The sequence below is a fragment of the Eurosta solidaginis genome, chromosome X (assembly GCF_040869045.1).
Source record: "Eurosta solidaginis isolate ZX-2024a chromosome X, ASM4086904v1, whole genome shotgun sequence".
In the NCBI taxonomy this organism is placed as follows: Eukaryota; Metazoa; Arthropoda; class Insecta; order Diptera; family Tephritidae; genus Eurosta; species Eurosta solidaginis.
Window position 1 is genome coordinate 106,510,662 of NC_090324.1, and position 27,722 is coordinate 106,538,383.

Sequence of the window (27,722 nt, forward strand, 5' to 3'; positions counted from 1 at the left end):
CTGGCATTATTATTTCTATTAAAATTATTGTACCTGTAATTATTATTATTGAAATTGCTTCTATTGTTATTGTTGAATCTAGCGTTTGGTTACTGTACCTACTCTTGAAACTATTACCTCTAAAATTTCCTCGAAAACTACTTGGCCAAATACCACGAGAACAAAATGCTCGCTCTTGTTTTTCTTTAACTTCATTATTACGTTCAACTATCATTTTTGCAACTATCTCTTTTGAATCAGTGAAGGTAGTTGAAGCCAGGATGGATTTGACTAATTCTGAACGAGTGTTCAACCTGCACACATTCACTGTTTGCTCTACGGCCATTTCATGTGCCTTGGCTTTTGTCATACCTTCAATAATCAAAGAACGTTCCAATGCGTCGGATAATTCGTCGACACGCTTAGGCAAAGTCCGAGTAGTTGTTGGTGTAAAATTTTCGAAGGCGAATCCTGCTTGGTTTATATCCAGGATTTTCCTCCAGCAAGGTTTTCAGCAGTTTTGATATTTCTTGACAAAGCTGGCAGGATCGCCATGTAAAATATTTACCAGATTTAAAACGATGGCATGATCGCCATGTCAAATGTAACGTTTTTAGATTCAAAACAAAAATGATTTTGTTGGCGCTAATGTTCAGCGCAGACATTAGATTTATAATTCTTCTTTATTAACAAAATGCTTTCCCTTTTATAGGAATTCTACCTACAATACTATTACAATATATTTGTATAATACTTACACACTAAAAATAACTACATTCTATTTCTATATACATATTCAGTACAATATTCTTATTACTTAACTATCTAATAATGTTTTGTCAGTCGCACCGGCAAATTGACGTTGTCATTCAGTTATGTTTACGGGTTAAACAACTGTAAATGGATATGGCTCCCCGCTGGGTTCAATGTAACTTAGTTATGCCGCTATGAGTAATTCGGTGTGTGTTCGAAATTGAAATTCATTTGTGTATATATTTCAAGTTAGACCTATCTGGGGTGTACATAAGTACAAATATCTTTTAATGCGGTAATACCACATCATCCACCTTTAAGAAGAATTGCATACACTTGAGAACAAATGTATTTGATTCTTAAAGTGATTTAATGACCATGTAGAGTTTACTAAATTTTAATTGCTTTTTAGTTTGCTATTGTAATTTATTGTCCTTGCGGGTAATTTGATATTGAGCGTGAAGCGTTGTTTACTTATTTTTATATCCGTTTATATTTGCTTGCCATGTGTGATTTATTGTGTTGACAAAACTTTTTTTCTTTCTATTGTTCTCTTGTTTTGTAGATTTTTTTTTTGTTTTGAAGTACAATATATATATGTACATTTGTATGGTTATGTGCTTGTGTTTATGAATAATGTTTTGCTTCAAGTGTTATTGACATTTAGTTTTATATATCAGAATTTTAAGTGTGTCGACCTACTTAAGAACTGTTATGTTTGCAAATTTATTATGAAGTAATAGCCAGTTGATGCCAACATGGGTTCACATTTATGAATTTTGCTTTCTTTATGTGTTTACGTTTTATTGATGAGTAAATTGGAATACTGTGGTAGAAACTGGTTACTGTTAAATTCTGTGAGTTAATAGTAGATTTTTTTTTGTATTGGTATTTGCTTATTACCATTTTCTAGTCTATTGGGGAATGGAAGTAAGAATATTTTTTACTACTATTCAACTCTATTTAGCGTAAAAGATATTTTCCTACTACTATTTCCTATTCTACTGGGGGTTGAGAAGTAAAATATTTTCCTATTACTATTTTCTATTCTATTTTACGGGAGTTAAAGTAAAAAAATATTTTTCCTAAAATTAAGATCTTTCTAAAAGCGAGGTTTTATAACTGAAACACCTCATTACTTATATAATATTTCTTTAATTATTTCCACTAAATAACAGCTTTTCATTGTTATATCATTTTATTAGGGTTACATTAAACTTAGAACCAATAAAAAATTGTATAGCTAATTATCCGGAAAATTTAGTATCTGTAGTTGGTGGAAGAGCGAGGTAATTTATATTTGCTCTAGTAGTTTAGCTGGTTAGTGGAAGAAAGGTACAGTGGGCGCAAAAATTATTCTAACTTTTGATTTATTTCTCTTATTTTTCCAGCAATTTATTTGATCTTATTTGTCATGCGATTTCTGCGGCGGCCACCAAGACAGAATCGTCATGACTTTTATGAAGAATTATTTTTATTTTTATACCGGGATTATCACAAGCACAACCTCTTTGGTTAATGCAATTATTTGATCTTAGAGAACTTGGATATCAATTATTATTTTAAATTTGCCTACTCGAGTAAATATTCAATTATTTTTCACCAATTTGTCCCTCAGGAAAACTGTGTTTTCCTTAAAAATTTCAAGTCCTGGATTGGCGGCATTTGTACAACGTGTGTACAGCCTGATAAGTAATTGTCCTAAGTCAATTTTATCATCTACAATCAGGTTTCTTGTATTTCTTACGCTACGATTTTAGGAGCGCGACATGTCTTATTGCTGCAAATTTATATAGCGCTTTTCATATATTTTTATATGTTCTCTTTGTGACTTTTTCTTCATTTGTGTTGTTATTATTGGCTGGTTGTAACATTTTTGTATATATATTTTTTTTCGTTCTTAGTTTTAGCCTATTTTCACTGTCCTAGAATTTTCTATTGCTTCATGACCACCTTTTTCAGGAGCATTCAACGGAAGCATTAACATTTTTTATTTGCTATTAAATTTAGGCAGGGCTTTCGAAGCTGCCTTGCTATCGATTGCTACATTTTGAAATTTACTTGAAGTGTTTATTGCTCTTCCTCAGCTTTGGGTTTGGTACTAACAATAGAGTTCCTTAGATACGAGATTGAACGGGTTTTTGTTGCCTATATTTGAATTTCATATAGCTTTTTAGCGTCATATCTATTGTGACGATCAATAGCATGAATGCGCAAATTGTAACTGCTGACCAAACATCTGGAATGTTCGGAATATTTTCTGTATCTACCTTAGTTGGTAGCTCATACCTGGTTATCTTGTTCTCTGTTGTTTCAGAGCTTTCTTTCACTAGTTCGTATCCGGCTATCACTATCATGATGCCTTGCGCAATATTTGACCACCAAGACATTTTAAACTTCTCTAATTTTAATAAAATGTTAGATATTTTGTTTTATTTATGACTTTTTATTTTAAGAATTTTTGTTCTAGAATATTTCTTAAGATATTTTTATTTAGGGTAAAAAAAAATTTTTATTTCAAAAAAATATATATATAAAATAAAATAAAATATTTTCATCTATTCGTAGTAAAAAAAATTTTAGATGCTATTATAACTTAACATTTGGCGTTTTCGGGAAACACACTTCTAAGCATTCGCATTATTTCCTCCTCCTTCCTCCTGGTTGTGGGGTTTATTATGTCTTCTATTGTTGGTTCCCTTTCCATTCCTATTATTTTCCACAATTTCTTTAATCTTTCTAATTCCTTTTGTAGGTCCCTAGTGTGTAGGGTATACTCGTCCCACCAGTGAAGAGGAAAGTCTGAGAAATCTCTTTGCATTTTTATTTATTACTAACAGAGTAATTTTATTTTTAAAATTTAAAAAATGTCTTATAGAATTTCTCCTTTGTGTGCCCTAAGCATTCCAATTTACTTAAATATTGAATTTTTATTTACTTTACGTATACATATATATTTTACATATATATTTTTTGTTTACATTATTTCTAATATCTCCTATTGTAAAAAAAAAAAATTCTAGGCAAAAATTAGCCAATGGTTAAGCGTCACAGGGCCGCTCAAGTTATTCTAAATTTTAAACTTATGTGGTTGCTCGTTCTGCTGTTACGCCGCCAACTGACATCAATTGTGAAGATATTGCCCGTTCTGTTTTTTTTTACTGCTATATTTTATTCCACTTCGTCTATGCCCGCTTGCTATAAATTTATGTTGTTGTTGGTCATCAATCCTTATTCGTATGCCACTTCTTTTATGCTTGCTTGCTGCTATGCATCATAGTGATTTTTATTTTGGGTAGTACTCGATTTTTCCTGTGGTGACTTCCTTCATATCCTTTGCCAAAAAATCTAATCTCATTTGTGTGTGCTTTTTTTTTGAGTTGGTAGGATCGAAGGGGAGTCCTACTTGTTTTATTAAACGCGACGCGAGAAAGTTGATTGTCGCGATCTGACGGGTTCCTTTGACCAGCTAGATCTTTAGCAGTTTTGCCAAGTATTGATCTAGAATGGCAGGATCGCCATGTAAAATGTATGCTTTTAGATTTAAAACAAAATGATTTTGTTGGCGCAGACATCAGATTTATAATTCTTCTTTATTAACAAAATTCTTTCCCTTTTATAGGAATTCTACTTACAATACTATTACAATATATTTGTACAATACTTACACACTAAAAATAACTACATTCTATTTCTATATACATATTCAGTACAATATTCTTATTACCTAACTTTGTAATAATGTTTTGTCAGTCGCACCGGCAAACTGACGTTGTCATTTAGTTATGTTTACGGGTTAAACAACTGTAAATGGATATGGCTCCCCGCTGGGTTCAATGTAACTTAGTTATGCCGCTATGAGTAATTCGTGTGTGTTCGAAAGTGAAATTCATTTGTTTATGTATTGCAAGTTAGACCTATTCTGGCGTGTACATAAAAGTACTATTTCAATTTCGATCTGATAAGTCTTCAATTAAATTTATTTTATCTATAAAAGATTCTATTGCCAGCGGATTGCCGCTGTAGTTTTCTCTAATAATTGAAGCGCAAGTGGTAATGAACGACTTTTTCTGTTCTGGGGTTGCCATGATTAAAATATTGTTATTCAATTGTAAATTTGAGGAATTATTTGAATATTGGCAATTTGAAGAGTTATTTATTGAATGAAGGCATTGAAGGATTTGATGTATAATGAGGATTGGAAAAGTCAGTTTCTGATTGCAAGTACAAGTTAGTAAGTTGTCTGATTTAGTAGACGAGCTGAGAATGTATAATATAAGTTACTGACTGAAAATTTGAATTATTGCTTGCTACGATATCTGAGTTATTAAATCCTAAAAAATCTTCTTGACGATCTAGTGAACACCTTCCTTTAGTGCTTGATTTATCGCACTGGAATTGCCCCCAGAATCGGACATGTGTTTGAAAATAGGGCATTTTTAATGAAAATAATTATTTTAAAGGAAGTTTTTTTTTAACAATTTTTGTTGTTATATCGGCCTACTGATTTGTGAGATCGGAAGTTTTTTTGTAACTCAGGTAAATATTTTGTAAATCCGAGATTTTATTCCGGTTAATATTTGTCACGTTTGGTGTAATATTTATAAAATGGTAAATCTGGTAAAGGTAAATATATAATTATATAATTTTTTTTTTCAAAACAAGGGAACATCCGGTCTGCGGATTTTCTCTAAATTATAGACTAGAGAATGCCTACCCCCCTTCCGTGCCGAACTTAGTCGGACTTACTGACTAGGTTAGCCCCGCTAGCTAACCAATGGACAGGCTTTCCTAAAAAGACACTTGGTATATGGTTTCTCGCTCCCCAGAAAGGAGTTTACAAAAGCAAATAGGCAAGCGTGTTCCGGTTTTTTAAATCGAAATTTATTTAGGGAAAACCGGAACAGGCGGTATATTTTTTTTCCGGACTACTGGAAAAAAGTATAAAAAAACCGCACTTGTTTTACAAGCCTAACCAAAATTTTTCCGAATATACGGCGATGTTTATGACCGCACCTCTTTATACCGAGAGTATGGAAAACGTATTTTGTATCGCGGACGAACCGCTTTATATCAAAAACGCTGTGTTGTTTCAAAAAGCCTTTATGTTATACCGCGGACGCACCGCTTTCGGTCAAAAAAATTTTCTATTATATCGCAGTCGCACCGCTATTAATGAAATTTCCAAACTGTTCGTATAATTTCTAATAAAAACGAGATGCTTTGTTTAAAAATTGATATCAATTAAAATATTTTAATTTTTTCATATTAAATTCACGTGTTTTATGTATAAAGGCAAAAAATTCATTTTATAGCATGTCAAAAGTAGGGGAGTTCAGGACTTTGTGCAAATGGTCTAGCAAATGGTAAACCCAAAGTTACATTTTTTTTTTAAATGTTTTTAAATGAATTGCGTACAACTCATAGGTTGTTATCAAATGCACAAAACTCTGAACTGCCTTAATGTATTTAAAGTTAGAAAAATAAAAAAAAAAATTATTTATATTTTTTTATTATCTTTAGTATTATTTTTAGTAATATATTTTGAATTTTTAGGATACATATTTATGGGATTAAATGTTTGGATATGTGAAAGTAGATTGATAAAAAGGTATTTATTGTGTAAATATATTATACATATAAATTTTTGAAAGAATTGATAAAAATTTATCGATTAGAAAAAACCTTAGAAAAATTATTTAGAAAATTCTATTTTAGAAAATTTTGTTTCATATAATTAAAAAATATGAATGGTTACATACATACGTTAACGGCTGTTACCCATTACTGCCGCCGGCCTGATGTTGTTGTTGTTGTTGTAGCAGTGCTTCGCCCCATTCAATAGGTGCGACCGATCACAAATTGTAATCAATATCCTCAAACGGGAGTCCAAGGAAACTTGCTGTTTCAACAGGGGTGGACCATAATGTGAGGGGTGTTAGAGGCGTTGGTTTCACATTACAATTAAAGAGATGGTTGGTGTCATGTGGGGACACATTGCAAGCAGTGTAAAATAGATTAATTTATTGATTTGGGTGGAGGCACCATTAAAAGCCGAATACCCCTAAATGATTAAACAAGATTATTTCAGAAGGTGGCACCCTTGAGTGCCGAATACCTAATCTTCTTTATTAATAAAAACTTCAGCGTATTTATACATCATTCTTATGCGCTACTTAGTTACTACATAAACATATACATATTTACTCTAAATCTTACTAAGTCTAACAAAATAACAAAAGTCATGTAGCCAAGCGTATGGATACACATTCGTACACACATTCATAAGTTGCTTCAATGCACTTGCTGAAAGCGTGTGAAAATGTTGGAGTAGAGGAACACGCGGTGTCAGCAAATTCTTAGTTACAGACTAAACAACTTAGACATGCAAAGTAAAGTGAACATTTAAGTCGAGATAAGATATTTTTAATTAAGTAATTTAAGTATATTTTTGTGTATTATAATTTTCTTATTTTCATTTCTTAAAGCGTAATTATTATAATTTCTATCTATGCTTTCTACCTTATAGGGTATTAGAGTAAAATTATTATTTTTATCTTTATTTTCTACCTTATAGGGTATTAGAATAAAATTATTATTTCTATCGATATTTTCTACCTTATAGGGCCCTTTATATCTACTATCTAACTTATGGCCTGCTTCATTTTCAACTAACACTGAATCTCCTATATTTATTTCCTTATAGTGAATATTTTTATCATAAATAATCTTTTACTAATTTAGAGGCTATATCCTGTGCTATTTGTAACCATTATTTAATTTCTTTATCGTAAGCCTCATAATTGTATAATGGGCTTACCGTATTTTCTTGTAAAAAATTCGTAAGTCTGGGATTATTTTCCAAAAACTAGCTCGAACGGGCAATAACAATGAACTGTAGATGGGGTTGTATTGTAACAATATGCAAAATATTTAAGATACTCATCCCAATCATCTTTGCTAATGGATATGTAAGAACGCACATATACATTGAAAGTTCTATGGCTACGCTCAAGAGTCCCTAAAGTTTTGTACGGCGTAGATGTTTTGTGCTCAATATTGAGAAGCTTAAATAGTTACTCATACAAGCTATTTTTATATTCAGATCCCATATCCGTTATTATTTTTTTCATACTTCCATAAATTAAGATGAAATTTTCGAATATGTCTCTGGTTACTGTTTTTGCATGTTTGCTCTGTATAGGAATTGCAACTAGGTATTCAGTCAAATCACATATCAAAGTAACAGCGTATTCATTTCCATTTAATGATCTCGGTAATGGTCCAATTGTATCTTTTGTACTATTTCGAACGCCTTCGGTGGTGTTTCAGTCAAAATCATTTCTTTATATATTTTCCTATATCATTTTTCATATTTTTCCAGTAATATTTTTGTCTAATTTTATTAGTTGTACGATTGATTCCTGGGTGGCCACCATTTACAGGATCATCGTGATATTTTTGAAGAATCTTTTTAATTTCATCATTTTCCGTCACATGCACAACCTCCGGAGTTAATGCAATAGTTAAATTTCTGAGAACTTTGGGACCAATCTCTTTATATATGTTTACTCGAGTATACTAAAACAATTTGTCTCCTAAAGACAGCTGCATTTTATTTATTTCTAAATTGCCGGCTTCTTTGATAAGCCTGGTAAAGAATTGATCTAGGTCAATTTTCGCCTCAACAATTTGATTATCAATATTTATTTCACTACAAATTGTCTTTCCTTTTTTGAAATATAATTTTGGAGGATCGAAAACGAGCTGGACTAGTTTTTTTACTTCACATTTATTACGCGCTTCATTTACTATAGAGTTCTCTTTGTGACTTTTCTTCTCTTCATTTTTATTATTGTTATTACTGGAATTCTTTTTAGTTTCCGATCTTGTCGTAACTTTCATTATTTTACATGCCTGTACTAACATTTCTTTCAAATCATTGATATCTATTCGTTACAGACTACAACAACACAAGCAACAACATCAGCACTGAAATCCAGCGAAGAATCAATTTTTCCAATAAATGCTACTTTGGACTAGGTAGGCAATTGAAAAGTAAAGTCAAATCTCAGCGAACGAAAATCATACTCTACAAGTCACTTACCGTACCCGTCCTGCTATATGGGGCAGAAGCATGGACCATGACATCAGCAGATGAGGCGGCTTTGGCAGTGTTCGAGAGAAAAGTTCTTCGAAAGATTCATGGAGCTCTACGCGTTGGCGATGGCGAGTACGGAAGAAGATTTAATGATGAGCTGTACGGACTATTTAAACGAAACGGGCGAATTAAAACGCAGCGGCTGCGCTGGCTAGGCCATGTTATGCGAATTAAAGATGATGCTCCGGCCAAGAAAGTGTTTCTATCGGAACCCGCCTATGGAAGCAGAGATAGAGGGCGGCCCCACTCCGTTGGAAGGACCAGGTGGAAAACTATTTAAACTCCCTTGGTGTTACCAATTGGCGCCGGTTGGCGGAGCGAAGGAGCGACTGGCGCGCCTTGTTGGACGGCCAATTAGGTAAGTAAGTAAGAAAGTAAGTATTCGTGACAGAGCGTCTGCCACGTAACTTTCTTTTCCAGCTATGTACTCCACCCCAAAGTCATACTCTTCCAAATCTAACCTGATTCTAGTTAATTTTGATGAAGGGTTTTTCATTGAAAATAAATATGTTAAGGGTCGATGATCTGTTTTCACTGTGAATCTTCTGCTATAAACATATGTGTGCAGTGATAGAATGCAAAGAGTGTAGAAATCACAACTTTAAGCTTCATAAAACCGCGTTGAACATTTTAAAAGTTTTTAAGAGGGGCCACCGATTGTTTATCGTTCAATATTTTATATTTTTCTGTAAATTTAATTACATATATATATATATGTATATATATTTGTTTGAACAAATGTCGGGCACGCGAAGCGCTGAATTTATGAAATTGCTGGAAGAAAGACTCAATAAACACGAGGAGAATATAATCAGACGGCTAAACGACTCCATGAGTGGTTTGGAAGAAAGATTTATGCAGCGGTTGAGTCAAACAGCTGGTGAGTTGTCTAGTACGAAGAAAAGAATAGAAGTGATTGAAAATAGAGTCACTGCTATTGAGAGCTTGAGATAAACAGCAGTCGATGGCATGCAATCTGAGCTTTTATCGCTCAAAGCGGAAGCAGAAAAGGCGCGAAAAACAATTGAGCAGTTTGATAGTGCGGCGGTGTCAACAGATCTCATTATAAATGGCATACCAAAATGTAATGAAGAAAACTTGAGTGAGATGTTTGGTGATGTATGCTGGGCAATTGGTTTTGCCATGACTAGTGTACGTGAGTGTTTTCGTATGCGACAAAAAAAAGCCAAGCGCGCTGAGCGCCAATACTGTTTAAATTCAATTGCCAATATGATAGGCGAGAGCTTCTTAAAGCATTCGCTGCTTTTGTAAACACAAAAAGAGATCAATGATGCTATCTGATATTGGTCAAGGCGGTGAGGGTAATTTCTACATACATGAAAGTTTGACAAAAGCAAATAGAGCTCTAATGCATTAGGCAACTCAACTGAAACATCAAAAACTCATTTCTTCGGCATTTAGCATTAGAGGGAGAGTCTATGTGAGAGTGCATCACGGAAAAGAGGCAGTTTTTATGGACAGCAAAGAGAGCGTTGATGCACTTGTCAGCCAGTCAAGTCAAATTACATAAAAATTAAGACAAACAATGTTGACATATTTATTATATTCTCTTCATTTTCTCCCTATTTTCCCTATATATTTCTTCTTTTGCTTTTATATTGTTTATTTTTCTCTATTACTCAATTACTGCCACTGTAAACTTCCAAATTAATTGCGCCGATTTTGGATCTCAGCACGTTTAACGCAGATGTGAGTTTTACTGCTGACAAAAGATGTTTAAATTTTCTCTTGAAGCTTGTTAGTAGGAAGTATACAGGGTTACAATTATGCTTCTTTAATGCTAGAAGCTTTAATAATCAAAAAGTTGATTACATTAATTATATTTTGCAGGGCCTTTATATTGATGGTGTATGCATAACGGAAACATGGTTTAGTGAGTCCGTATGTGATAATACTTGTGTACTGCGTGACTATTAGAGGTTTACGCCGATCACTTTATCCGCGGCGCCGGCGTACGCCGGTGTTCTTACCTTAAAAACTTGATTTTTCTATTTAAAAAAATAATATTTAGAAAAGGTTTTGTTTATATGTATTTAAGGAAATCAACGTGTTGGCATTTCGGAAAGATCCGGGGTTTTTGCATCAAAATTTCGCAGACCGTTCAAAAATTTTCAGGAGTAGCTCCTTGCGAAGGGATTGTCCCTCGTTCGCTTGCTCCAGAGAGGCTTCGAACCTAACCCCGGTCTTTGGAATTCGTACTGCTGTGTCTACTGAAAAGAAATAGAGATACATAAAATAGTTACACATTTGCCTGTATATCTCGTGCAAAGCGTAGTTTCACCTAGGGTTAACTCCTAATAATCGTCGCGAACACAATTTCTTTAAATCATTTGTCGCTCCTTGGCGGTCACGCATAAAGGCGACTTAGGGTGTCTATTAATGGTCTATTAATACTCATGACTATCGTGGCACAGGGCACCTCCAGTTTTTTCGGCTGTTTTTAAGAGCTACAATTTCCGATGTGCGAAGAGTAGGAATCCCTACCACCAGTCGCTACCACGCCTCCTGAGCCTCGCACCATATGCCAGTACAGAAGCTATAGGACTGCGACTTCGAACTCATACCTTCGTCGACGTCACTTTCCTAGAAGCTCTAGGTGTAGCTCCGAAGATTTTCCAACGGATGCTTTTGTCGCTCTATGCTACCGAGCTACACCTTGAAACGTTAGGGAGTGACTATTTGGCCAAAGATGCCGCCCTCGAAATCATAAGCAGTCTAAGTGGATGTCATGTGGATGGATACAATTTTTAAAATGTAGACCAAAGACTGCAGACGTTTGTGTTCACAACATTGATTTCAGTAGCCTTCGTTAAATCAAATTTAGAATGAAAGTCGACGGATTTTAAGTTGAAAGTTGTTAACTACTGTTTTCCGGCCTTACGATATAGGAGCTCATTATGGATGACCGCGTAGCTTCAGTTTTCAGACAAGTTCGACTGTCCACTACGTTAGGGTAGTATCACACACGGTCATTAGTTCCACTGTCTTGGGAAAGCTTTTGCTTCACCACTTTGAGTGTTCTTGCGAAGGACAAAGCCTCACCTGGTAGATATATGTGCCTACGTATTCACAATTGTAAAAGGAGCCGTAACGTGTAGGTGATATTTAAACTTGGTTAATAGGCTATAATCAATGTGATTCACTCCAAGGGACTAGTTTTGGATAGGGCAGCCAACTTTAGGAAATGTCAAACCGGGAGACTTGGGTTTTGAAGGATGAAGTGTGAAAATCAAAATTAACATTTCAGACGCTATTGTATAGTTTCGCAAATAAACAATAGATGTTTGAATGCAAAACTTAGTGATTTTTCAAACCCTTCTCATAAGTACTTATGTATATCCTCAACTTAAGTATGAGGTAAGAATTATTTCAAATTAGTGTTTATGCCCCTAGAACCTACTAAAGGATTTTGCATCACTGATTTCGCTTATTCTTGAGGACAATTTAAAAACAAGTTCGCCTTGGATCATTTTATTCGAATTAATTTTTCATTAATAATTTTTTCAAAAATGCAAAGTGAGCATATGCATTTATTATATAACTTTTCTTTTAGTATATTTTAATAACTTGCTGAATTGGGTGATGCACAATCCGTGTTAAGCTAACATCGAAAGCGCCTGTTATCTTAAATAACTTTTGAATAGTTATAAAGAGTTAAATTTCGCAATTAGTTTCTTATAACTGGCAGTGATGCGCATCCGTTGATACCACTTTCGACCATATCCGACCAATTTTCGACATGAACAATAAATGGCCTAAACAGTCTTAAACGAGTAGAAAATATAGTAATGCGCCGGACGCCGCGCCGCCACGCCGATATTTTTGACATTCGGCGGCGGCGTGCGAAAAACGACCAAAATCGGCGGCGGCGGCGGCGTTTATCGGCGGCGTATATCTCTAGTGACTATAAACTATTAAGAAATGATAGGCAAACCGGGGCGAAAGGTGGTGGAATCGGCATCTACTGCAAATCCGGGATTAATCGAAAAATTATATTTAAATCAAGTTGTGATGATCCGGTTGAGTATTTGGTGGTAGAAATTGGAGATGTTTGCAGGAAGTGTTTGATCGTATGTGTTTACAATCCTAGTAGAAGATTTGATCTTAGTGGCTTTTCAATGAAGTTGCTGAGTTAGCTCCCAAATATGAGCATGTCTTGTTATGTGGGGATTTCAATATTGATAGCAGTTCCATTGATTTAACAGACAGGCTGATTCCTGCTGGTTTGGAAGTAATAAATAAATTTCCCACCCGCTTTGGTCATAATTGTAAATCAAGTCTGCTTGACATTATATGTGTGTCTGATCGTTCAAACGTACTTCATTTTGATCAGTTTTCCATTCCAGGAGTATCAGATCATGATATGATGTTTTTAGCGTATGATTTACAGTTTAATAATGATGTACACAAACAATTTTATTACAGGGATTTTAAATCTGTTGATATTGATACATTAAGATATGAGGCTGGCATCCTTGATTGGAACACAGCTTGGTTCTTTCCAGATATAAGCAAAAACTAGACTTTTTCACTTCAAGCTTAAATTATCTTTATGATAAATATATCCCTGTAAGAATGGCCAAAGTCTCCAATAAAAACCTCCATGGTTTACAAGAGTGGTATTACAAAGTATAAAAACGAGAAACCAGCTATACATACGTTGGAAACGTACACCAACGCGCGAAAACTGGGAAGCATACCGCGTTGCCCGTAACAAAGCTAATCTGACCACGAAAAACTCTAAAAGGCAGCACTACCGTACCAAGTTAGATGTAAACTTATCTGGCAAAGTATTGTGGAACCATCTAAAGTCTGTTGGAATTGGGAGTAAAACTAGTATAGAATGCAATTTAGATGCCAACTCTATGAATGATTACTTCTTAGAATTTAACATTATCCAAAGCAGCAGAGATTTTAAACTGAATGAAAGCTTACTACTTGCAACAGAAAAAACATTTGACTTCTCAACCGTGACTGAGTATGATATTTTAAAAAGTATTTTTTCAATTAAATCGAATGCCATTGGAGAAGACAACGTAAGCTTAAAATTTATAAAGCTGATAATTCCATTCATACTTTCAACCCTAACACACATTTTGAATTTTTCCATCACTACCTTGGCGTTTCCGGACTCCTGGAAAATAGCTAAAGTTAATCCAATCTCTAAAAATCGTTCGAGTGCCATTCCATCAGACTTTCGGCCAATTAGCATACTTCCTTCATTGTCAAAGGTTTTGGAAAGGCTAATGGTTACGCAAATAGTTGATTATCTATACAACAATAATCTTCTTGCCGAAAACCAGTCAGGATATAAAAAGGGTCACAGCTGTGCAACTGCTATGCTTAAAGTAATTAATGATATTAGACCGTTCTTCGATAAAGGTGATTTAACTATTTTAACTCTATTGGACTTCTCCAACGCTTTTGACAAAGTTGACCATACAATACTTTTGCACAAGCCTGAAAAGTATTTTGGGTTTTCTGAAAGCGCGGTAAATCTGCTCAAAAACTACCTTAGTAATCGTTGGCAAAAGGTTGTGACTAAAAATATGGCTTCTGAGCTAAGAAGATTGCATTCGGGGGTACCTCAGGGATCCATTTTGGGCCCGATTTTGTTCAGTATTTTTATTAATGATATGGTCTACTGCTGTAAAAATGTATCCATACACCTATATGCGGATGATGCACAAGTATATCTATCCCGTCCAACAGGACTATGTGAAGATTTGATAGCTAGAATCAATGATGATTTGCACTCAATCTCTATTTGGGCTAAATGTAATAATTTGAGTCTTAACGCAAAAAAACCAAAGCCATATGTATTTCACAGAGGTCGAATTGTGAAGAATTCATTCCCCCAATAATTTTAGAGGACTTGTTTAGGCCACCAGCCTAAATATTCGCTACCACCCTAATGCACATTTTTTGGCAATATTATTATTTACCGGTAACGGCCCACCCCTGCCGAGCGCTAACTTCAAAGGGGAAAAACTCGACGAAAGTTAGCTATCGGCAGGTGGTGCGGACCTTTTTCGTTTTTAAATCTTTCTTTTTCTATTTGGAACGTCAAAGAGCCAGCAGCTAGCCCCAGGTGAGTAAGAAAAAAAGTGAGTTTTTTTAAATCAGCCATTTTATCCAGTGCGAGTGTCAGTGAATTAAGATTTGAAAATAATTAATGTTAAAAATCTGAGTTGCCTTTTGAATTTATTTTGTACAATTTTGGCTCCTAGCCATTATCACATAACTTAAATTTTAATTTTTTTAACTTGCTATTTGCAATTAATCGCTGGCATACATTTGAACGTGTTAAGTGCATTTGGTAATTCGATTAATTTCTTCCTAACTGCACTACGGCATATTCACTCGGAATTGCTATTTATATTGTGAAATTAATTAAACTTCCTGACGTCCAGGAAGTCTGTGAGTGCTTCACTTGTATAAACCATTATTGTAAAATATTTATTGTTTATAAATAAATTGTAACGAATCGGTAATAATTCTTCTCTTTTCTATTTCTTTTATTTGCGTGCGATCGCGCCCCACGACACGGGTGCCACATTCCCCCCGCAATCATTGGTCCTTACGCGCCGAGAGAAGCAAAATCAGCACCTTTTTTCAAAAAAAATTCTTATTGGAAATTCACATTTTGGATAAATATTATAAAAGTTTGAAGAGGTACTATAAACATAAAACCAGCGAAAACACAAGACAAGCGAGCACACATACAGCCACAAATCATCACATCATACAGCTAAAACGAATAAAAACATCTTCGATATCACATACATTAAAATCATCACATCCATCCAGCATCACATACAAGCCATTATATCATACAGTCCATTAGCTTCATCACACAACATCACAATCAAATTATTATAATATATCGCATCCATTAGAAACATCACATCATCACATTACTCAGTTCATCACATCATCACATTAATCAGTCCATCACATCAACACATCTCTGCCCAACGATCAATTTATCAAATAAAAACTTAAGGTACGTACGTGGTTGCTTGGTTGCACAAAAACCTTTTTTTATTATTAGTTGCGTGATTTTACGCACGGAAAGTGCATTCCGTGTTAGATATAATAAAGGCAAAGCAAGTGAAATTGCTAAATTTCGTGTTTTTTAAACACACCAATAGCCTTTTGACGATCGGGTAATTCCCCCCACCAGTGGTAAGGGTTACTCGACACCGCTCAAGGCAGACAGTCGGTGAATTTTCTTTAGTTTTTTTTTCGCACTCATCACTGCACTGTATTATACCCCTCGTCGTCACATACGTTGACAAAAGTTCCTAGTCAGGAACCATATTTTCACTTGGTTGATAGCCTTGGCGTATCTATCACGGAAATCACTTTAGTAATCAGTTTGCGAGCTGAAATAACACCAAAAGCCAAAAAAGTAGCACTGCGTTGGGTGGCTAGTGGCTTGATCACAAATAAACTATATCACTATATTATATAGCTTGTATTTTTTCTCATTTTTTCTTAATAAATATTTTAAATTGTACGTATTCCACGTCAAGTTGAATATACAAAATTTATTTCCTTTGGTTGGGAAAGATACCCTGGTTGGCTACTCGAGGATATTCATCAGCGTTCACATCACACTTTTTGCATACACATTAAATCCTCGTTGGGATTTCTATCTGTGGTTCACATTTTGCACTATATCCACATTGGGATTACCATCTGCGTTTTAGTTTTTTTTTTTTTAAACACGCCAAATTTTTTTTTTGGAAAATATTTCTATCTGTGTCCAACACACCTGTTAAGACACATTAAATATTTGCAGACGATTCTCTTCTCTGCATTGCACATCACTGTAGACACATTAAATCCTTTCAGGACTTCTATCTGTGCTTAATATCACTTTGCACATACTAGAACCTTTCAGGATTTCTATCTGTGCTGCATATCACTACATTTATATCACTTTATACACACTAAATCCTCGTCAGGATTTCTATCTGTGTTTATTTCCATATCACTGTATACACATTAAATCCTCGTCAGGAGTTCTATCTGTGGCTTACATAATCCTCGTGAGGATCTCTATAAGTGGTTCATATCACTGGCCACATTACATTCACGGCAAAATTTACATTTGATTAATTTTTTTGCTTATCACTATTCACATAAGATTGCTATCTGTGTTAACACATTCAATCAGACCAGAATTCGTGTGGTCTTAAAGCTTTTACTCACACAGCACAATCACAGCAGGATTGATAGCTGGGCTACGTACAAAAAACAAAACACTCTTATAATTTTTGCTGCGGTTGAATACACACCAACGCCACTAAGTCTTTTGCCTTCAAGCTCGACACCTTCAAAGAAACAAAATATTCAGATTAATTAAAGCAATGGAGACTTATATTAGATTGGCTGATTCCATAGTGGAGTTTGAGCAAGATTTCAACTCTGCCCCGGCCGAATCCCGGAACAAGCACACCCTTGCACTACTGCAAGAGGAGCTAAAGGCACTATGGAAGAAGACCAAATCCACATATGAAGGTCTTCTCAGCAATCCTGAGCTGTCCAAAGAGGAACTCAGCTCCCTAAGAAGAAAGAACAAAAGTTGCTTCGCATGCAACCTACAATGCATGTCTGCTGTGGCGGCTAAAGCCGAAGCTATCACCCCACAGCCGGCGAACGATGAAGCAAAGGATGAAGACTCTTCGCGCCGTGGACATAAAATGCGGCTGCCGCCTTGTGACACCGATGTATTTAAAGGCGACTACCTTTCCTGGCCAGCCTTTAGAGATATGTTCACGGCGATATACATCCACCATACTGATCTGAAAGATGTCGAGAAATTATATTATTTAAAACAAAAAACGCAAGGGGAAGCAAAAGAAATAGTGGGAAGGTGCTCATTAACAAACGAGGGTTTTGCAACCGCCTGGAAAAATCTAAGCGACAGGTACGAAAATAAACGTATCCTCGTCAACACACAATTAAAACTTTTATTTAATCTGACGGCAGTCGAGCAGGAGTGTGGAACATCAATTAAAAAATTGCAACGTGAGATCAACAATTGCATTTCTGCATTACAATGTCATAATATTGACATCACAAATTGGGATGCAATTATAACTTACTTATGCTCCACAAAACTCCCTGAATCTACACTGGCTCTTTGGGAACAGACCGTACAACGGAAAACAGATATTCCGAAATGGGAGGATATGGACAAATTCCTGTCCAATCGCTTCCAGACATTAGAGACGGTTTCCGATCTTAGGGGTAATAAAACAACAAAAACACCCAAAAGTCAGAATTCGAGTTCTAGGGAAAATTCTACGAAACTTGGGGTTTACCAAGCAAGCGTACCAAAGTCGGCATGTAAGATGTGCAACAGTACGGAGCACAAATTATGAAATTGCCAAAAATTCCGTAGGTTGTCTACGTCAGGGAAAATCGAATTTGTCAAAAACAATAGTTACTGTCTAAATTGTCTGTCGGGTGGACACACAGTGACACGATGCACTAGCCAATTTAATTGCAGCACGTGCCATGCAAGGCACAACACCTTGCTCCATCTTCCGACAGCACAACCAAAGACAACTCCTCAAAGGTGGACTCAAAACACCACCGAAAATACACCTTCAACCTCACAACAGGCTAGGGCAAGGATGGAGTCTGAAAAAAGACAAGATAATGCTAATAACGTCTCTTCGTGTCATGCTAACACCACTAAAGGGGTGTTATTAGGAACCGCACGTGTCAATATACACTATAATGGAGTGAAGTTTTCTGCCAGAGCGCTGATAGACTCTGGGTCCGAATGCTCTTTCATAACAGAAAGACTAAAAAAGCGAATAAACCTTCCATCCAAACGTCTGCACGTGCAAGTGTCAGGAATAAATAATACGCCATCTGCACAGGTAAAGGAATCATGCGCGATTACATTAGGTTCGCTTACAGACCCCTTAGTAAGCATCAATACGGTGGCCCTAGTCCTGCCTCAATTAACAGGGGACCTTCCGACTTGCCAAGTGAGCGCAACGACTCGGCAAGCGTTCCCTGATCTGATTCTGGCGGATAAGAGGTTCTTCATTAATGAACCAGTCGATCTCATACTTGGAGGCGACATTTATCCGCAGATAATACTAAACGGTATACGGAAGAACGTTCTAAATACGCTTCTCGCCCAAGAAACTGTCTTCGGTTGGATTTTAACCGGTCGTGCAGATGCACCTCACCCAACCAATACGCGGGTATCTTTTTTCAATGAAACTAGCCTAGACAAGAAGCTAGCCGCTTTCTGGGAACTTGAAAACGTACCTACAAAAAAGGCCCTGACCGAAGATAATGCCTATTGGGAGGCACTATATAAAAACACAACGGAAAGGAATTCAGATGGAAGATATACCGTCGCCCTTCCATTCAAACAAAGCTTCCCAAAAACCGTCTGTTTGGGCCCATCTCTAAAGAGCGTCTGCTCTCAGTTCTATCGGAACGAGACGCGCCTAGCCAAGACACCGGCCCTACAGATGGAATACAATAGGGTACTGACAGAATACGTCACGTTAGGGCACATGTCTAAAGTGCACACCGTAGTACCACCACAATCATCTGATTGCTACTTCTTGCCGCATCATGCGGTTATCAAAGAGGAAAGTACACCGACTAAAGTAAGGGTCGTATTCAACGCGTCGTGCCCGACATCCAGTGGCATAAGCCTGAACGATGTTCTACACACCGGCCCAGTACTTCAATCCGACTTAACAATACTGCTCCTCCGATGGAGATTCTACAAGTACGTCTTCAATAGCGACATTGAGAAGATGTACAGGCAAATTTGGGTAAAGGAAAATCAAACCCAATACCAAAGAATAGTTTTTCGACTCAAAGCAGAGGACCCTGTCAGCGTGTTTGAGCTCAACACGGTAACCTTTGGGGTGAACTGTGCCCCCTATCTAGCGATCAGGACCCTACATCAACTTGCTGATGACGTCGGGGCGTCTCTGCCAACCGCAGCGCATATCTTGCGAAACAGTATGTACGTCGATGACGTCCTTGCAGGGGGACATAGCATCGAGGCAGCAATCGCGGCCCGCGATGAAATCACAGCTGCATTAAAGTCAGCAGGATTCCCTCTGCGAAAGTGGACATCTAACTGCAGTAGGATACTACAGGGCATACCCAAACCTCACATGCTTACGGAAGACTTTCTGGAATTCGAGGACGCGAGCATGGTAAAAACCCTAGGCATCCGTTGGAACGCGCATTCCGACTATTTCTATTTCATAGCGAAACCAATCGAAAACCAGGACATCTTAACAAAAAGGGCGATCCTATCTGCCATCGCCAAACTCTTCGACCCATTAGGCTGGCTTGCTCCAGCTATCATCGTAGCTAAGATATTAATGCAGAACATTTGGCTGGAAGGGACGGATTGGGATGAACCGGTATCCACAATCACTCTAGATCGGTGGCAAACCTTTATGCAGGAGTACCCCGCCATCAACCGGATTCGTATACCTCGGTGGGTTCACTTCACCCCAACCAACGATATAGAGATTCACGGCTGCTGTGACGCGTCAGAAAAAGCCTACGCGGCTACGGTTTACGTGCGAGCCAAGATCAACGACAGGACATACGTTAGTCTACTCATGGCAAAAACGAGGGTGGCACCAGTAAAAACAATTTCATTACCACGATTGGAGTTATGCGGTGCCGTCTTGCTGGCAGAAACTTTGGAAGCTGTGATGGAGAACCTGAACTTAGGCACATTCAACATGCACCTATGGACAGACTCGACCATCGTCCTAGCATGGATTCGAAAACCCCCGTGTTCCTGGTCAACATTTGTAGCTCACAGGGTGACGAAAATCGTGGAGAAGGTAGGAACGAAAGCATGGCATCATGTCGAGTCCGCATCAAATCCAGCGGACTTAGCCAGCAGAGGACTTCCAGCCACGGACCTAGTCGACAACTCTTTGTGGTGGCAGGGACCTTCTTGGCTGCAAGAAGGCAAAGCGAAATGGCCATCTCTAGGCGAACAGGAGTACCACACAAACATCGAAGAAAAACGAGTGCAAGTGCATGTAGCAACGAACATCAACAATAGCGAGGATATTCTTGATCGGTTTTCCGATCTATCAAGGGCGTTGCGGGTAATCTCCTACGTTATAAGATTCGTCAATAGAATCCATCCAAAAACTAAAACGTCCTTTAAAGCAGAGTCGCACCAGATTTCGCCTGACGAAATCAAGGCTACGACTAGCCGCCTCATCAGGATATCCCAAACCAACCACTATGCCGAAGAAATAAGCTCTCTGAGAACTAGGAAACCCATCGCGACCAAAAGCGAGATTCTCTCTCTAGACCCCTTTATCGACGAAGATAATGTCCTTCGGGTGGGGGGTCGTCTCAACGCATCCAGAGACGTTCCCGCCGACGAGCGTCACCCGATAATCCTCCCTTACGCCTGCCGACTCACCCGTCTCCTAGTCCAGTTTGTCCACACCATTTCCATACATGGTGGAAACCAACTAATGCTGCGGCTCCTACGCACGCAGTATTGGATACCTCGGGTCAAAAACATGATCCGATCCATAATCCACAACTGCAAGGCCTGTACGCTATTCCGCAAACGTTCCCCAACGCAACTCATGGGAACCCTCCCTACGGAACGCACTACCTTTAGCAAGGCATTTACCAACACCGGGGTGGATTTCGCAGGACCGTTTGACATCAAGTCTTACAGCGGACGAGGGTGCCGCATGTCAAAGGGTTACGTCTGCCTATTCGTCTGTTTTGCAACTAAGGCGATCCACTTAGAGGCGACTAGCGACCTCAGCACCGCCGCGTTTCTAGCAGCGTTTAGTCGGTTTGTCGCCAGACGAGGATGCCCGAAAAACCTCTACTCCGACAACGGGACGAACTTTGTCGGTGCGTCGAGGGCTCTCCGCTCGGAGTTCAAGGCATTCCTCGTTGATGCGCGCGACCAAACCCTCTCGAAGTACGCCCACCAAACCCTGACATGGCATTTCATACCAGCCGCTGCTCCTCACATGGGCGGGCTGTGGGAAGCGGGAGTCAAGAGTTTCAAAAATCATTTCAAAAAGATCGCATCGGATCATAAATTTACTCTAGAGGAGTTTAGCACCTTCCTGTGCAGGATTGAATCCTGTCTCAACTCCCGACCCCTAAGCCCGTCTTCAAATGACCCGTCCAACCTGGAGCCACTTACCCCCGGGCACTTCCTAGTCGGGGGCCACCTACTAGCGCCACCCGAGATTGACGTCAGCGAGAATCGCGCTTCGCTCGTCAATCGATGGGAAAAACTTAAGGTGTTGCATCAAACCTTCTGCAAGCGGTGGAAAACGGAGTATCTCACCGAACTGCAGAAGCGCGTTAAGTGGAAGCATCCACAATTGAATCTCAAACAGGGGGACTTAGTCGTCATTAAAGAGGACAATCTGCCCCCCAACGAATGGAGACTAGGTCGGATAGCCAACCTCCATTATGGCCCCGATAACCGAGTTCGAGTCGTCGAACTTGATACGGCAAGGGGACAAACCACCAGACCAATCACGAAATTGGTCCTACTGCCACCCTCCAGTGAGGGTGAGGGAGACTTGTAACTCCCAACCGCTCTAACAAATCCCGTAACCCAGCTCTCGTTCACCCCGAACGAGGCCCAAACCCAGCTCTCGTTCACCACGAACGAGGCCAACAGAACCCTACCGCAGATCAGCTATCTGCCACAGAATACCAGTGAATCAATAATCATGATTTTGTCTTAAAACATCTACATACCAATTCTAAATAGTCTCGCGGAATTTTGTTCTTACGGATTTTTTATTCCCGCGGAAAAATTCCTCCAATTTTTTTTTTTTTTCTCCTAGGGAGAAGGAAAATTGGGGAATAGGAATTTCGAATTTTCGAAGTCAGCTGTTTTGTCAATTGAAATTTCATTGCGCATTTCTTATTTTGTTTAAAAAATTGTGAGGTTTATTATTGTTGCTAATTTGTTTGGAATTAAGAAGTAAGGTGTAAACAATGTACATTATTGCATTTCATGTGGTATTCACTGAAATGAGTAATGAATTGGTGCCACAGCAATATCAACAGAGGATCATAAGAAGAAGACGGCGGGATAACACAAATCCGCCGGAGTTGCCTGCTTTCATTCTGCAAAGCAATTTTCTGGCGGCCGCGTCGAGTTGAGTTCGCCTTTCGCCATATGCCAAAATCTCACTAAGCCTTCTTAAAAAATCATTGCGCAATTTCTGGATGGCTACATCGAATATTCAAAGAGCTCTTCCGTTGCTTATGATATACTTTTCGACTTAAAATAAAGAATATTGTGGTTATTGTTGCTGTTGTATTAACAGTGAGAATATTGTGGTACAATGTAAATACATATTTTAGCACAAATATGTACAATTAAGTGTTCTTTCTTAAAAGAACTAGTTTCCTTTAACTATTTTTGATGCATTCCCTTTAATTTAACTAGTGAAAAAACTCCTATGAAATGGCAAAGAAATCTCCCTCTCCCTCACATTCATAATACCTACTTTTCTCCCCTAACCGGTTTTCTCTCTTTCGAACATTGTTCAGAATAGGAGGGAAGGGAGAAGTGGAAAAACTCACAAGGAATTTTTATTTAAAATACGAGGAATGGGAGAAGGGAAAAAACTCGCACGGAATTTTCGTTTAGAATGGGGCTGCTAATATTTTATTACCGTAAGGGAATATAGTTCAACATCATACCTTTGAAATCCGTTTGCGTATCAATCTCCGTTATGTTGTGCGCAGGTTCTGCATGTTCCTGTGGTTTGGCTGTAGTAGCATGTGAGGCAGTTGTTTTGTTAAGCGTTGTTTCACCTTTAAATTAACTGATTTGAAATTAAGGTGGTTTTAGCTGTCATTACTACCTACTTACCATCATAAATTAATTCCAATCATCGGGTTGCTTGTATTCTGATAGAACTGGTAGATGCAGCATGATATTCATATGTCGTCCTCCGAGAGCAGCAACAGCCAGGCGCCAGCAGCCAAATCGACACCCAAAAATCCAACCGCCAAAATCGCATAAAACGATGTCTTGCCAATAAAGTTGCTGAAATTCGGCACTTTCGGCATGTAGTTGCACATCACCGAGACGGCTGTGGCAAAGAGACGACCCCAATCTGCGATGATGGTAAGTGTAAATGGAATACCAACCAGCGCAAAGCAAATGCAAAAGACGCGTCCACCCGTTGTTACGGGCACAATGTTGCCATAACCTATTGTTGTTAACACAGTTGATGGAAAGAACACAGCTTGTAAAATGATCCATCGCATCCATTGGTTTACATGGCTGTATCAAAAATATCCACACCCAGCGCAATAAGTTCCAAAATCACAAGAGGCGTATAAGCGCCTGGCAACATTTTTGGTTTATCAATAGGCAGTTCATTTAAGCAATGTTTCATCATTGTAATTAATTGATCAGCATCTACTTCTGTGGCGCTTAAACCATAGTTATGAAAACCTTCAAAAATGTAGCCTCCAACAAAGCTATGCTGATCCCCTTTACACTTTACGCATTTGTTTATTACATTTTTTTTAATTTTAGTTGTAGCACAGCGTTTATATTTCACAATTTATGTCAAATTCCTGATACTTTCCAATTGTTTACAAAGAGTAATAAGCACCGCTACGACTTTAAGTTTACTAACAGCTACCGAAGATCCGCGACTATTGGCGTTATTACCAAATGGTCCATTAGCAAAACTATTCGTGCTGGCAAAGTTAATTGTTTGTCCATTTGGTAGAGTATACGTTTGACTCAACGATGCGCCAACAGAGTTTTGTACTCCTAATGGGCCCATCTGGGTGGCTTGCGATATTGTACCAGCTGAAAATGCACCAAATGAACCATTTGGACCGAATGTATTAAATGCCTGTGCCCCAGCGTTTGATGCTGCAGTATTTGTACCGTAGCGTACGTATTTGATATCATGCGCAGCAGCATTTGCTGTAGCCTGTGACTGTCCATATTGAGGTGGAAGTGATTGATATTTTAGTACGCGCTTAACACGTATATGTTCTAGCAATGAAGCGCTAGTCAAAGGCATATCAAAGGGTATACTACGTACACGACGTACTTGAGGTCTCATATTTACCTTTGGTTTGATATAAAGCGAAGATTCGACGACTACCTCATCGCATATTGTCCTCGCTAACAACATTTAAACTTGTCGTCGAGCCAAATGCAAAAAATAATGTAAATGTTACGAAAAATGTGAGGCAACTCATTTTAAAATTTATCCGTTTGCAATGTGTCCGGTTTTGTAATTGCAGTCGTTTTCTGCGTCACTAAAAATAGTTTTAGCAAATCGACGATCGAACGCAGACTAGCTTGAGTCATTGATTGAGCAAAAGATATTACAAGTCCCGCTTTTTTAACTGCTTCTTGAGATAAGCGTCGTGCGCCACAAAAAAAAAAAAAAAAAACCTGCGGCAATTGTCTGTAGAAAGGACCAAATGAAGCAACAAAAGGCGTGAAACCAACAACCATTTACCAATACAAACAATAGGATTACGCCCGCTTTGGAAACAGTAACATCTCAGGAAATAAACAGCTAATGCCGGCGCCATATACAAAAATATGCGCTTAAAATTGAGTAGCGTTGCAAATATGAAGACATGGTATCGGCAATTACTTTCAGGCCCTCCTCCTTTAGGCGCGAAAATAGTTTATAAGTACATGCAAGGTCTTCAGTTTTTGAGTTTTTATCATGTAAACTACCCCATTGCAGTGTAATGATACACTTGCATCCAGCCCCCAGGGGCAGCGCACAGGTCTATGCGTACCTGTGATTGTTGTAGGAAGCAAAATTTACGATTAAGCTGTATCAACTTGAAAGCAGCCCGCGACTGACAGACCTTATCCCTACGCGCTTTTCCTATTTCAGTTTTTTTTCCCATCAATCAAAAAATCGGGAACGACAAAATGTCTGAACGTTCGTCGAAATTGCGCCAATTCCGCAATTCATCAATCTAAAGGCTGGCCAGGAAATAGCAAGTAGGGCATCAAGGGTTTGCGAGGGATGTATGAAGGCAGCTGGCATAACTCCTAATAGTGAAAGTGAAATCAAACGTTCAGCTGTCCACAATGGCGTATGGTTACCCGTAGCTGCTGCCATTTTAACAGAACTTAATGAAAAATTCTTTTGCAAACACTGTGTATTCTTAATTGTGGTGAGCGCCTTCAAGCTCTTAGCTGAAATAGCACCAGTCGTGGTCATTGTTTTTAATTGTAATGAGAGCTGGGCAGGGGCCTTCGCGAGTCCAACAACATTCAACCTGCCGGCATTGCGGAGCATTACTGATAGTGCCATCTTTAGCATATATCAAATAAAATATTTTGGTTCCTCGGCTGTTGAAATTTATTTCATTATAAATTTTACCAAGTAGCGCATGACGGAACGATACAAGGTAATTAGCTGAAACGAAACAAAAGAATAAAAAGTTAGAAAATTTATAAAATTACAAAACGGGAACGATACCAGCATACTTACCATTACAAGTTTTTCTTCATAATGAAAATTCATTCAAAATGTCTCTATACTCATTTCCATGAATGAATGTCATTTTGAATGAACGAAACAAGGTTGCCACTCGATGACATTTGTTTTTTTCCGTTCTTACGTAGGAAGCACATTGCGCGCGATCCAAAGAGTATCACAACTCGGATCCGCGGGATCCAACAAACTCGAGTGTTAGTAACCGAACAAAAATCAACTAACGAAAACCCTGAAGATACAGCCTGGTTTCACTGAAAACACACGGGCCAGGTTGTATTTCGATAGTTTTCCTGACATTCGGCCGTCTTTTTGCTTCTTTCTTTTTTTTGAGAAAAGTTTTTAGTTTGAAAATTTGGGCATAAAAACACAATCAAAATCAGCCTGCTTGGGAAAAAAGGGGGGTTAACCACTCGAGACCGAAATAATTTTCGCGGTTTATCTGTGCATGAGTTTGTTTGTGTTTTACATTTTAAACATGTCACACTCAATAGTGGTCTCGCTTTCATGACAGAAATTGCTTTGTTTGTGTATTGAAGTTTCGACAGACTTTCGTCAGTCCCTTTTTTGCTTGAAATCCCAGCAGGAATAAAGTAGTGTCATCTATGCTTTCGATGTTACAAACAAGGGAGAAATTAAACTTTTTAGAAAAGACTATAAATCTTATGTCGCGTCAGGACTCAGACGCGAGCTGTCCCTAAATAATTGCATAACATGACCATTATGTCTTATTACGCTTCCAAATTGGCAGCACCGCTCAGCTGCCTCCTTCCAACGATTGGAAGAGTGAACAGCTGACAGCTCTACAAAATGCCACACTCGTTAGTGGAGGCTATTCCCGCGAGGGTTGTGTTGGAATCAACAAACACACCACAATTGGTGCTTCTCACACAACATTGCCCAAATCAACACAAAGGGTGTTCCCAGACAGCGAGTAAAGGCCTCTTTACATTTGTCGCACATTCAAGGGTTATATTCATAGGTTATATTCACAGCCATATTTGTATCGGCGTGGGTGAGTTTTATGACCAAATTTTTGTAGGGCAATTACAAGGAGCCGTGACAACACACTGGTTTATCGTGATATACCGTATATTACCGCGTATTGCCTGCTTTAGGTAAACACCGAAAAACATAGTTTGCTCTAAGTCTATATTTAATAATTCTTAATCTTACTATTGGTGGCTTTCAATATGAAACTATTTCCAAAACTAACGATATTTTTAGGCGTACTATCTAAATAAAGCCTTTATAAAGTCTAATAGTGG

General features: G+C 38.0%; 2 protein-coding genes across 11 annotated transcripts in view; both read right to left on the reverse strand.

Moving 5' to 3' along the window:
- The window catches only part of CaMKII (Calcium/calmodulin-dependent protein kinase II), a 3,892,153-nt gene that overhangs the window by 3,412,929 nt on the left and 451,502 nt on the right, over positions 1–27,722 (reverse strand). The window lies entirely within an intron of this gene.
- Positions 24,238–25,119, reverse strand: LOC137234504 (uncharacterized). Its single transcript, XM_067757997.1, has 2 exons — positions 24,583–25,119; positions 24,238–24,465 (listed from the first exon to the last, which is right to left on the reverse strand). The coding sequence occupies exons 1-2, from the start codon at positions 25,117–25,119 to the stop codon at positions 24,238–24,240; spliced, it is 765 nt and encodes a 254-aa protein (XP_067614098.1).

Bases quoted from the DNA above. Each gene is read 5' to 3' on its own strand.
- LOC137234504 (XM_067757997.1), bottom strand. From the start codon at position 25,119: ATGTTGTTAGCGAGGACAATATGCGATGAGGTAGTCGTCGAATCTTCG. The intron at 24,466-24,582 runs GTGCTTATTACT...AAATGCGTAAAG, and splicing joins GTAAACTTAAAGTCGTAGCG to TGTAAAGGGGATCAGCATAG.